Source organism: Geospiza fortis, unplaced genomic scaffold (genome assembly GCF_000277835.1).
Source record: "Geospiza fortis unplaced genomic scaffold, GeoFor_1.0 scaffold41, whole genome shotgun sequence".
Taxonomy (NCBI): domain Eukaryota; kingdom Metazoa; phylum Chordata; class Aves; order Passeriformes; family Thraupidae; genus Geospiza; species Geospiza fortis.
Genome location: NW_005054299.1, coordinates 17,795,792 through 17,807,588, shown reverse-complemented (window position 1 = coordinate 17,807,588; position 11,797 = coordinate 17,795,792). Strand labels below are relative to the sequence as shown.

General features: G+C 36.8%; 1 protein-coding gene across 1 annotated transcript in view; it reads right to left on the bottom strand.

Annotated features, from left to right (window-relative positions):
- The window catches only part of BIRC6 (baculoviral IAP repeat containing 6), a 164,111-nt gene that overhangs the window by 49,600 nt on the left and 102,714 nt on the right, over positions 1 to 11,797 (bottom strand). Inside the window, exons 63-66 of the mRNA XM_031059804.1 lie at positions 9,524 to 9,824; positions 6,647 to 6,864; positions 3,824 to 3,988; positions 1,746 to 1,914 (exon numbers count right to left, since the gene is read on the bottom strand). Of these exons, the coding sequence (XP_030915664.1) occupies positions 1,746 to 1,914; positions 3,824 to 3,988; positions 6,647 to 6,864; positions 9,524 to 9,824 (853 nt within the window). The remainder of the gene's footprint in view (positions 1 to 1,745; positions 1,915 to 3,823; positions 3,989 to 6,646; positions 6,865 to 9,523; positions 9,825 to 11,797) is intronic.

Sequence of the window (11,797 nt, the reverse complement as noted above, 5' to 3'; positions counted from 1 at the left end):
TGTTAATGCACAGGCACAGCATTTCAACACCACCTACCAACCACAAACAACAGTAGTTCAGCAGTGGAAAACATATCTAAAATAAACATGTTTCACCAAAACTTTGCCTCTTCTTTGTACAGTGAGAAAACAAATGGTTCCTGAAAGCCAAAGTAGTCTGAACTTCTAGCCACCAACCACATCCACATATCTCATCTATTCTATCAGTATCTGACTGTTCTCTCCCAGTTAAAGGTGACTTACACAGACAGATACATTCTTCTATTGAAAACAGGAAATAGCAATTTCAGCAGCTGTGATTCATCTGTAACTCAGGATCAGCTGCTTCATCCTTTAGATAACATGGCATTTTTGCCAGGCCTTTCAATGACTCTTCCTTTTCCCCAACAAAGAAGAATTTATGAGTATCTGTTAGAAAGATTACTTTATTATTTTACTTTATAATTTCCTTGATTGTTTTACATTGTATTTTCAACTGCATTAACAAGCTTGGTCTATCATTAGTTCATTTTCCTCACTGCAGTATGTGCCAAACAGAACCAACAAATTCATTGCAAAATTAGGGTGAGGTGTCAATCTGCAGGCTAGCAAGTGAAAGATCTTCATATTTTTATTTTCACTATAAGACCCCAGCAGACTTTTTGAACTAGTTCCATTCCATCACACAAGATTATGTAATGCCCTAGTTAGTACAAATTTAAAGAGCCACACTCTTGTTCTAGTTCTAAGTAACTTTGCAAATACTTAAGATAGGGATAATTTCTCTTTAACCTCTAACATAAGATGTATGCTGTAATTCAAGGAGCTGTAACATTGTTCCATGAATTCACATCACCACACCCTCCAACTGGCATCCCAAAGAACTGCAGTAACACGACAAAGACATTAATCAGTTGCTCCAAAAATAGAGCAGGCAAAATAAGCTCCAAAACCTAATTACTCACATTTGCAACAACTCCTCCAGATACTTAAGGATTAAATCCATCTTTATAAAAAAAGTAACTTAATAAAAATCCAACCTAAGGCTCATCTCCATACTAAAGCCTGTCATCTAGTGAGACTGAACATAAATCACAAACCCAGTCTGCTGATTTTGTCATTAGTTCCGCACAGGCATTTGCTTAATTCATACTGCTTCACACCACCTTGTAAAACTGAAATGGTTTCCCCAGCCAGGTACAACATACCAGATGAAAACTATCAAAGCATCTTGGTTTTAAAATTATAAGCAGAAATTTGATGAACTCATAGAACTCATTTGCTTTCGTTTTAAAAAGCTCAACAATTTAATTATTCCCATATATTTGAAATATTTTACAATTCTGATAAGAGGCTTATTTTTGTACTTCCTAAATAATGGAAAAAGCTTTGATTGAAGTAGAATTGCCCTGCTATGTGCAACATTTACCAAATTTAGGTATGCATTTCCTCAATTTTCTTTAAAATTGGCATTTTTCTTCACACTACGTTTCATGGTCTTGTATAAAGTACTCCTTTTCTCTGTGTATCTTCTGTAGAACTAAACTTCAAATTTAAAGAGGTATTGCAACAAATGTCAGCATTTCAACAGGATTCTGTCTGATGATTCTATTTTGTTTTCTAAGGCTCAAGTGAACGTTCCATTAGAAAAATTGAGAAAAAAACCTGGCAACCGTACTGAAACAAGAACTACCAGTTGTATCTGCAAAACCTGATTAGACAGAAGTAAGGCAGCTTGGATTTGGAAGGAGGCAGGGACAGGTTACCTGAGTCATTGCGGAGGTACGATGACATGGCTGGGATGAGGCAGGACTGACTGAGCAGCTCCAGGAGGATGGATGGAAGAGCGCTGCTGTTTTGGCCTCTCCCCTCATGGCTCGTTTGAGTCTCTTCATTTGATGTACTCCCTGCAGGATTTATGTAACTGGCAAGAACCTGAAATGCATATACCAAAGTATTTAATCAAAACTGATTTATTTCATTCAAAAGAACCTTGACTTTCCTTAAGACACATGCCCTAACACTTCACTAACTGTTTTGCGAATTGAGTTCTGGAATTTATTTCAGCGGGCCCAAAGACATTTCAGAAGAATTTCTATACAGTTATTAGATTATTCAAACTTTGGCTAATGGTTAAAATTAAATTACTATTATAATTCTGAATTATTTTAGAAGATCAATTAATTGACAAACCTGCTGAAGTTACTCAAAGCAAGAGTTTGCCAGCTCAGACCACTGAGACCTGCAGTTGACCAGTCCCTTTCACTTTAGAACACCAAGTACACTAACCAGCAGTATGACTTTCCTTTTTTTCAACTGCAAATGCTTCAGGTATTTTTGTAACTTCCTTTGGGATGGGACTTCAGGGTTTACAGATGAAACAGTAAGTTATGGTGAGCACAACAGTTACCTGGAGGAACAACTACTCACAAGCACAGCTTATATCTGAGTAAACAAAGAGCAGCCTTGCCCTTGGCAATGGTGGGAAGGCACCTCTTGCCTGCACACCTGCCTGTCCCACTGGTAGCTGTGGCTGAGTTCACAGGCCCTTACTGGGTGTTGTAGATTTAAGCGTTTCCATGGCTCTGATTTGTGCAGCTGCATTCTCAAAATAAGCTGTATAGCCTGAAGTCCCAGGGACTCTATTCACCTTTTCAGCCTCTCCTCTTTCATTCACTCTCTTTGTTTTAACCCCCTTACCCATGGTATTTTGCTGCAGCATCTTATTAGCACTCTGTACAACAGAATTTCTCTAAACCTTTCTAGAGCAGGGACTAAGGAAAGTCTGCTGTACAACTGACTGACATGTTCAGCAAAATGCTACTTCCTTCAACTGCCAGGTGCCCTCAGCAAATGCCTCCTTACTTCATGACTTATCACATTGATAGTGAAACCTCTCCCTGGCAGAATACAGAATACTGCCTGGAAGCTTTGCTGAGAATAATTTAGGCAATTTTCCTCTTTCTTGCATAGAAAAATGCTTTCAGATTTTACTTACTGTAGTTTTGCAAGGGATATGATGATTGTGCCATTTAATCTAGAGTGTCTAAAATAATTGATCATCAAAATGGTATCTTCATCAGGGTGTGGGCATTTTCAAAGCTTCATCTCCTTTGTGCTCTAACCTCAGCAGGTTAGCTAATGCTTTTCAACTGAATTAAAGTTCTAATGACTGGATACAATCTCATATTCCCTACATTGATGCAAGATAACAGGGATTGGTTGGATTTCATAACTGGTTGGACTGAAAAGCCTGACTATGCAGCATCTTCTTCTCCTTAGGTATTACAAGACATCAGAATTTTACTAAGATCTAGATGTTTATTGAAGAACTACTATTGTCATGTAATTGACATACTCAAGATTTTCTAGAATGTATGAATGAGATTGTTATATAGGCAAAACACATTCATGGACACCAGTATCAACTATGGGCACTCCCTTAAAGTAGAGTAAAAAGTATGCAAGAAATTATGTAGGTAACACTATCTGGCACACAAAACAAAATGCCTGCTGCCATATCCTTCTCCTTCAATGGACAGTCTTTACTTTTGACTGTGTGCAGTGCTCTTGATGGAGTATGTGACAGCTCAAGGGAAATGCACTGGAACACCTCCTCACCCACTTTCTCTTCAGAACACATACCCAGGTCTTCTATGCAGCAGCCTAGTGACATCTGAAAACAGCCTTGCTCAAAATATGATTGATATAATTTTCCATTAAGATAGTTGTTTGCAAATAATTTTTGCCCAAAATACTGTAATTACTGTGTGACTGACAAAACTGCAGTTTTATTATCCATGCTTTAAGTGCCTCTCATTAATCACAATTTATAATTACACACCTGTAGAAGGCAGGTCACATGCTCTTCTTCTAGTCTTTGCTTAGTCAAGGCTTGTTCAACATCCCATCCTGAAGCTGTAGAGCCTGTTCCAAATCCTGTACCCTTAGCCCAGTACAACTGCTGTTCTTCTGTTGATGCAGTATTGTGTGTGCTTGATACCTGTGGCTAAAGTAGGAAAAAAAATCACAATTATTTAATGATTTCATCTTAGTCGCACTATCTTTAAAAAGCCTTTGTTACGCAAAAGAATGTAATCCCAGTTTATTAACTTTGTAAAGATATCACCAGGATCCAGTGAAATTCAAAGCTTTCCATAGGAAAGACTGTCACATATATGGAGTTCTGGTAAAGGTCAGCAGTAGACTGTTGAAAGTAGTTCTTCAGTTTGACCAGTACTGTAAGCCCTTTACTAGTCTAAGATACTATCACTGCTTAAATGATGAGAGGTATTAGCATGCTACTTAATCAATATCATTCTAAACATCACAGCTCTGTAGTTATTTCTCTTTAGAACCTAATAACACAATGAGATTAAGAGGATGGGAGTGGAAATGTTATCAAGAGAACAGAACTGAAATATTAAGATGCTCAAGTATTCCTTGATTTTGAATAAATGCTTCAAAACAAGAGGAGTAAGTTACAGGTACAACTCTGACACATGATCTCCGTGTCACTAAAATATACATTACCTCCTCCCTAGGTAAGAGCAAGGAAGTCAGTCTTCCTTAAAATTTTCCAAGAGCACATTTTTCCCACCTTGCTTGCTAACAGCTAAAACAGCTTTTACCTGTGGTCTGCCTCTGTGATTTTAGTAACATAACTCCAATATTACAATGCTTAGCCCTCATGAAGTAGTGTGTAATTATTTACACTAATTTTTGAATTCTGCTGGCCATTGGTGAAAAGGACGCAGAAAAAACTCTGATAAGCATTTTTTAACTGATGTTTTCCTATTTGCATATTTAGCATCCTCAACAACTGACTTGCTCCTTTCATTACTTGGTCACAATTAGCTGGAAACCACATCATGCAGTTTTTGTTTTATGGCTCCGAAAAGTTTCATTGTCTGTTTACTTCTTCTTCAGTGACTTCAATAAAGATTGTATATGAAAGAAAAGAAATTATATATGAACAGACTGCAACGGTAAAAGAAATTATCACCTGTGAAGTATCATACTGACAGTAGTCTTGGATAATCTTTTACACTGGGAATGCAATGTGTCTTGGTGATGAAACAGCTGTGTGGTTATTTTCATGTAGACATTACTCATGAACATGTTGTGCCTTTAACACTCGAGAGGACTGTCATGAGCACTGAATTAAAGCACTTAAGGGAGAGCCTAGCCCCAGAAATACAAGCCTCAGTGCAGGCCTGATGGATCCCTAGTTTCAAGTTACCATCTATCACTTGATAGATATGAATTATGAGGAAGCAAGCTATTTAAAGGGTCATGGTAGCACTGAAGCAGAAGTAAAAATTAATGGTTGCCCTTTCCCTCCAAACATGCAAAAATGCTAAGGTGTTAATATGTCAGCAGCCTGATACCCCATTAGAAGTAGAATCTCTCAGCTTCCCCTTGAATTTGATTATCCATTAAGGTGAATTATTCTCAGGCACAGCTTCATCTCTTGCTTGCTCAACCCTTCATCAGTATCAGAGCTGCTAAAATATGGACAGCCGTATATTTTGCAAGTACTAATCCATACTCAGCCACCAGGAACTGTTTCATGCAAGCCTCAGCCAAAACAAAACAACCTTGCTAAAGAGGGCAAGTCATTAATGGTTTTTTTTAAACACTTTTACAGACAATTGTGCAGAATTACAGACAATTATGCAGAAATGCTAACTTACAGTCCTAAAAAGAAAATCAGAATATACATATTCTGAGTAGAGGGTGGTATAACACGGGAAATGGCTTGAAAAAAGTCAAATTTTGGAGATTAATTTGCAATCTTGAGTATGATGGAAAATTTTTGTCTTCAGATCTCATTTAAGTATCAGAACAAAGATTGTAAACAAAAATCACTGCATTAATTCATTGAGTTTCACAACTCATTTATATTTGTGAAGCATTTGAAAGGAAATAATTTGTAACCAGCAGTTTAGATGATTGTGGTGGTGTTCACAGGGGTCCAAGGATGAGGGTAGAGATGAGAACCTTGACTCCATGTTTCAGAAGGCTGATTTATTATTTTATGATACATATCTTATATTAAAACTATACTAAAAGAATAGAAGAAAGGATTTCATCAGAAGTCTTGAAAGGAAAGGAATGGAAATAAAATCATGTGACTGGCCAGACAGTCCAAGACAGCTGGACTGTGACTGGCCATTAATTAAAAACAACCACATGAGACCGATCACAGATCCACCTGCTGCATTTCACAGCAGCAGATAATTATTGCTTACATTTTGTTCCTGAGGCCTCTCTGCATCTCAGAAGAAAACATCCTAGCAAAAGAATTTCTCATAAAATGCGTCTGTGACAAGATGATGAATGCTAGACAAGGTAATGAGCTCATACTATCTAATGGGTATTAAGGAACCACCATTCATTGACCATTATGCCTTTCCTGCCATGAAAAAGAAGGTCCTGTGAAAGAAACTACATATACCTTAATGCCTCCAGACAAGCCTTTCTCTACTCTCATGACTACTATGTTTATTTGCAACATGCAGGGACAATTACCTAATCAAGTACTTCACAATTATTTTTAAAGTCTACAAAAATTAGGCTACAATGAAAGCGATGAGATTATTCTCTTTTTTTAATTAAAACTCTAAGTACTTCTGGGTGGTACCTGCTGTGCTGGCAAGCTTACCTCTGCCTGGTTGGGACTTGAGTTGGGCACTCGTGGTGCGTGGTGGCTCAGGGCAGAGAGACAAGCCAGAATGAGATGGATGGCGCCGATCTCCAGCGCCATCCTCCTGAGCAGCACTCCGTCGTCGGTGGTCAGCGGGGTGCTGCTGAACAGACTGCGCAACACGTGGAACGGCAGCGTCGGGAGCACGTTTGCTGAAGGAGACTGCAGGATATGGCCTAGGTTGGAGAAGGAAAACATCAAACCCACATTTCCTTTCAACAGTTCAATAAAACCTATTAATCTCTGCAATAGTTTATGAACATACAGAAATTTATTAAGGACTTAAGCATTCACATACAGTAAAGCTATCTATTACTATGTTTCTCTTTCAAGAAAAATTTCATTATGAGGAGAGTGTAGAAGAAAGAATGTTTATTTTATTCATGGATTTGGTAAAGAATCAAATTTAAAAATTTTGATTTGCCATTTTCAGGGAGACACCTGGTTTGGACTATTATCTTTAAATGCATATATATTTTTAATCATTGCAAATAGAGCAAGATAAAGAATGCACGTGATCAGCTAATAGCAGCTCAGCTGACAAGCAGCAGTAGTTTATCATATGCAGGATTCTCTTCTGTATTCATGCGGCCAAAGCATGAATTAATGCACTCACACAAAGCAAGTTTCTACTGAAGTTGAACCCATGGTGAAATACTAACATAATTTTAATATGATGAGTTGCATGTATGAATTCTGTGCTACAATTCCTTAAAATTTTTAACCCCTTTGCATTACGAGCAAAAATTTTCTTTAAAAGCCACATTTCAAATAATGGGGTGACCTATTAATGCAACACACTGTGATATGGGAAACTGTCTCAATTTTTTTCTTGTATTTAACAATACCTTTCACATTCCTTCCCCAGTACATATATAGAGAGAGACAATTGACAACTACAGATGCTTCAAACAGTAAAAATCCTTTAAAATAACCAACTCTGTCCAGAAGTTTGCTTCCTATTCTCCCTCATTCTTAACTGTTTATCAGCTATATCATCATCCAGAGATTTAAACAAATATGTCTGTATTTGTGTGTACATATATCTACACACATACATACATACACACGTGTTAATTCACATCTATCTGATACCCTTTGCAAAGATGGTAACGAGGGAATCAAAAGTCCTCTGACTGGGATCTTCATAAATAAAATAAAAACTTCTGGAAAATAAGCCCATCTGATAGAATTCCATAACTGCAGGCATAGCCAAATGAAAAAAGAAAATCTAAACATATGTGCCTTATTTATCTTTGCAGACAACTGAATCCATGTTTTAATCTATAAGCCATAGATTTATAATGGCAACTCTTCATATTATGCAAGAAAGTAATGAGATTCTACATATGTGAAAAGCTGCATTTCAAACAAAAAAGGAAGTTATTAATAGTTTATACAGAAAACTAATGTGGATTACTGTATACAACTGAATCCACATTTTGTAGAGTTGAATTCAGATGTTTGGCTAAGGGAAAACAGAAATTGGCTGTTTAGTCCAGCTAAAACTAAGGCTACGAAGGAATGTAATTCCTGTCAACAAATGCATTGGAGAAAGAAGAGCTGTTGGCCACTAACTCCATACGAATAAACATAGGCAGAAAATTAAAGCAACCCCTACCCATCAAGAAAATTATGTTCTGGAATGGTATTCCAATAGCAGCAGTGGCTGCACACACACCTACACTACTACAAAAAAACAAAGCAACCCAAATTCTAAATGTCTCTTTATTAAAAAAAAGGAAAGATATAAAAATTGCCTGAAGTAGTAAGGGACTGGGACTACTCTAGAAACTGCATACAGTTCTTCAGTTATTTACCACTCAGATTAGGTGTAAGCAGTTAGACTGAATTTTTATTGCCCAGTTTATTCTCATCTACTGTCCTGCACCTAAATACTAGTGATATAAAAAGACAAGCAGAAGGGAGGGCAAATGAGATTCCTGGTTTTCCAGCAGGTCTTATAAGGTCCATGTTGCGCACCACTGTACCACTCCATTTAGAGTACTAAATAGAGACTAACTTCTGATGATTGCAGCCTAGAAAAACCAGCACACTTCAAAGTCATAATCACAGAATCATGCAGGTTGGAAAAGACCCTCGAGATCATCAAGTTCAACTGTAAACCTGACACTGCTCAAGTGCTCCACTACACAACACCCAGTGAAAGCAAATGCCTTCAATGTACGAAAACTTATTTCATACACACTTCTCCAGTTTTTCAGAACAGTAGAAACACAAAAATTAGAACTGCATGCAGAATTCCAGGCTCATTTGCAAAGACATCAACAACAATTTTTTCTCCTGGTTTGTCTGTTTATTCTTTGAAGAACACACAATTTCTCCCTCTGAACTCACACCACCAAGGCAGAGCTTCTGTTTAGGCAGTTTAATCACCATAATCTTTAGATATAACTCTCCTTTTCTAGAACATTATTCAATGGTTTACTCTATATCTGTTGTAGCTTCGCTCTTATCCATATTATTCTACATTTGGTTGCAGAATTATAGGATGTTTGCACAATTAGTTGAGCATTTCTAGCTACTTAGAACATTCTGTCTGAATGCCGTTATCTTGACAGTGTCATTGTAGATTTTATCAGTGCTTATTTTACAATTACTCTGACATGAGATGAGAACTCTTGAATACTGATGATTGTGATAAAACTTCGCCAGACAGAATTTCTTAGAGACAACAGTTTATCAAAGATGCCTGCAACATGCTTCTGCACAAACCAATGCTAACTTCCTGATAAAAGCAATACAGTGCAAATAAATTTAAGTAAAATTATCTATCTGTGGTCTACAAAGAAAGGTAATAATTACAGCACATACTTCCTTCACCATCATCTGTAACTCCCAACACCAATCTCAACAGACACTGAGCATGTTTCCGTTCTTTTAGCAGCACCTCAGCATAGCCCGGGAGACGAAGAAATAAACCAAAGGCAGCCAGAGAATGTGCAGGTATGGGAGACATAGTCTGGACTGTTGACTTGATCGGTGGAGGCTCTGCAGCAATTGTTTCTGGTGCTTCATACACCAATTCCCCTGATTGTTCAATGGTAACCCATTCAAACTGATCACTGTCCTTCTGTTTTTCCTGTGTGGCTGACGTAACCACTGGAGTGCTCACCTGAACCAACAGAAACAACAAAGAAGTCACTCAGTTAAACACCTTAAAATTTTTTCTGTTATACTAAGGATCTAAAAGACAGGCAATCTTAATGTAGGACACAATAAAGAAGTCACATGAAATACTCCACCATTTGCAGATACAGGGATCATGCTAAATGGCTCACAAGGGCATACTTGCTGCATTTTCAATACAGCACTACAAAGTTGTGCCTATACAAGCAAGCAAACATTTTGGCAACCTAAAATCCTCAGTTAAAGTGTGCTGCTTAAACATAGAGCCATAAGAGATACAAATTACTCTGAAGTAAATACAAAGATTAATTTATTTACTATACTGTTAAATAAGAAACAGCCCTTTATTTTTATCATTAAACACTGTGACCATAAGTATTTAATTCTTAATTACATATTGCAAAAGAAGAAAAAATAATCATAACGCCTTTAAAAATGAAGAATAACTTCAGGTATCTTAGCAGTTTTGTAGCAACTCATGAGCCTTTTGAACTTTTGATAGATTTGGCAGGCTTCATTACTATTATACTCTAACAGAACAGTGTGTTTTATGACCAGAGGACAATGAAGTCAAGCATTATGATGGGAGTCAGAGTTTAAGGGGGTAGTAGCTGTACAGTGCCCCAAGACACAATCAAACAATTCAAATGAAATTATGACACTGAGGTCCCTCTCATAATTAAATGTCACAGAGGTTTCAGGCTTCCATGCTATTCAGATAAACTGATTTGATCATATTTAGAATTTTAGTACTTATTACCAGATTGATCTAAACTGGAAAAGATGAATATGAAAAGCCTTTACAGAAATGATCCAGAATACTAAATTCCTAATTTAAAGTCAAAGCCATGTTTTACTGCATTTATTCCAATTATGTTCACATTTCTCCAGTGACTTGGAGAAATATAAAAGTAAAATTAAAGAATTAAGAGTCTGGAGAAATCATCAGTTTTCACTCTGAACAGTCTGTTAGGTATTACTGTATTTAATTTTTTAATGGTTTTTATGGTAAATTTTTTTATTCAGTATTTGAATCTAAACATATATCTCAAGGTAAGAAATTGTGAAAAGACAGTAAGTTCCCAGGACTACAGAAAAAGAAGGAAAAAAAGGAACGAAATTTCTCATGGTCATAACTTACTTTTCACGTCTTGCAGAATTCAGTTTTCTTCAATACAGAGTACACATTAACCCTCTTGGAATTCATAACACAGTAACTGTTTATGTAAATACTTCCTCAACTTGTAATTTTTGAAATGCATTGGTACTAGACCTCTAAGGCCTTTGCAGAACTACTTACAAAGGATGCATGTTAATTACCCAGTCTCACTACAGGGTTCCTGTGGTTGCCATAATTTTACCGTCAAGATACTGATTAATGTACCCTTAATTCATTATTAATTCAGTTTCAAAGGGAATAAATATTATTTCCTGTTAGGAGTATCAGCCAAAAGCTTCAAAAATATAGTCAAATAGACTCTGAATAATTCATAGGTTATTTTCTCCCTTTTTAGCAGTGTGTACTTAAAACAGCCAAAGGAGTAATTCCACACTAATGCCACTACTGACACTTTTGAAATGTCTATCAGTGCATCCAGAGGAATTCTATATATAAATATACAAATAATATCTATCATGTCTTAATATTAATATAATTAAGATGATGCTGTTATTTATAATAATAAAATTACACCATCTGCTTTGAGAACTGAATTTCACTTAACCATAAAAATATCTATGAGGGTACACTTGCACGAACAATTAAGTGATAAGCAAGTGTGTCTTTATAATACATCAGTTACTTTATTTTACTGCACCCTCCAAGATATTTCAAGTTAACAGAAGCAGCGTGCCTTGGTCCCAACAAGGCCACAGCTACTCGGGCAGTCTGTGACATGGACAGGGAAGCACACGTACAGCTGGACAGGGCTGTGGAGTTATCCACTTGCCTCTTTTAAA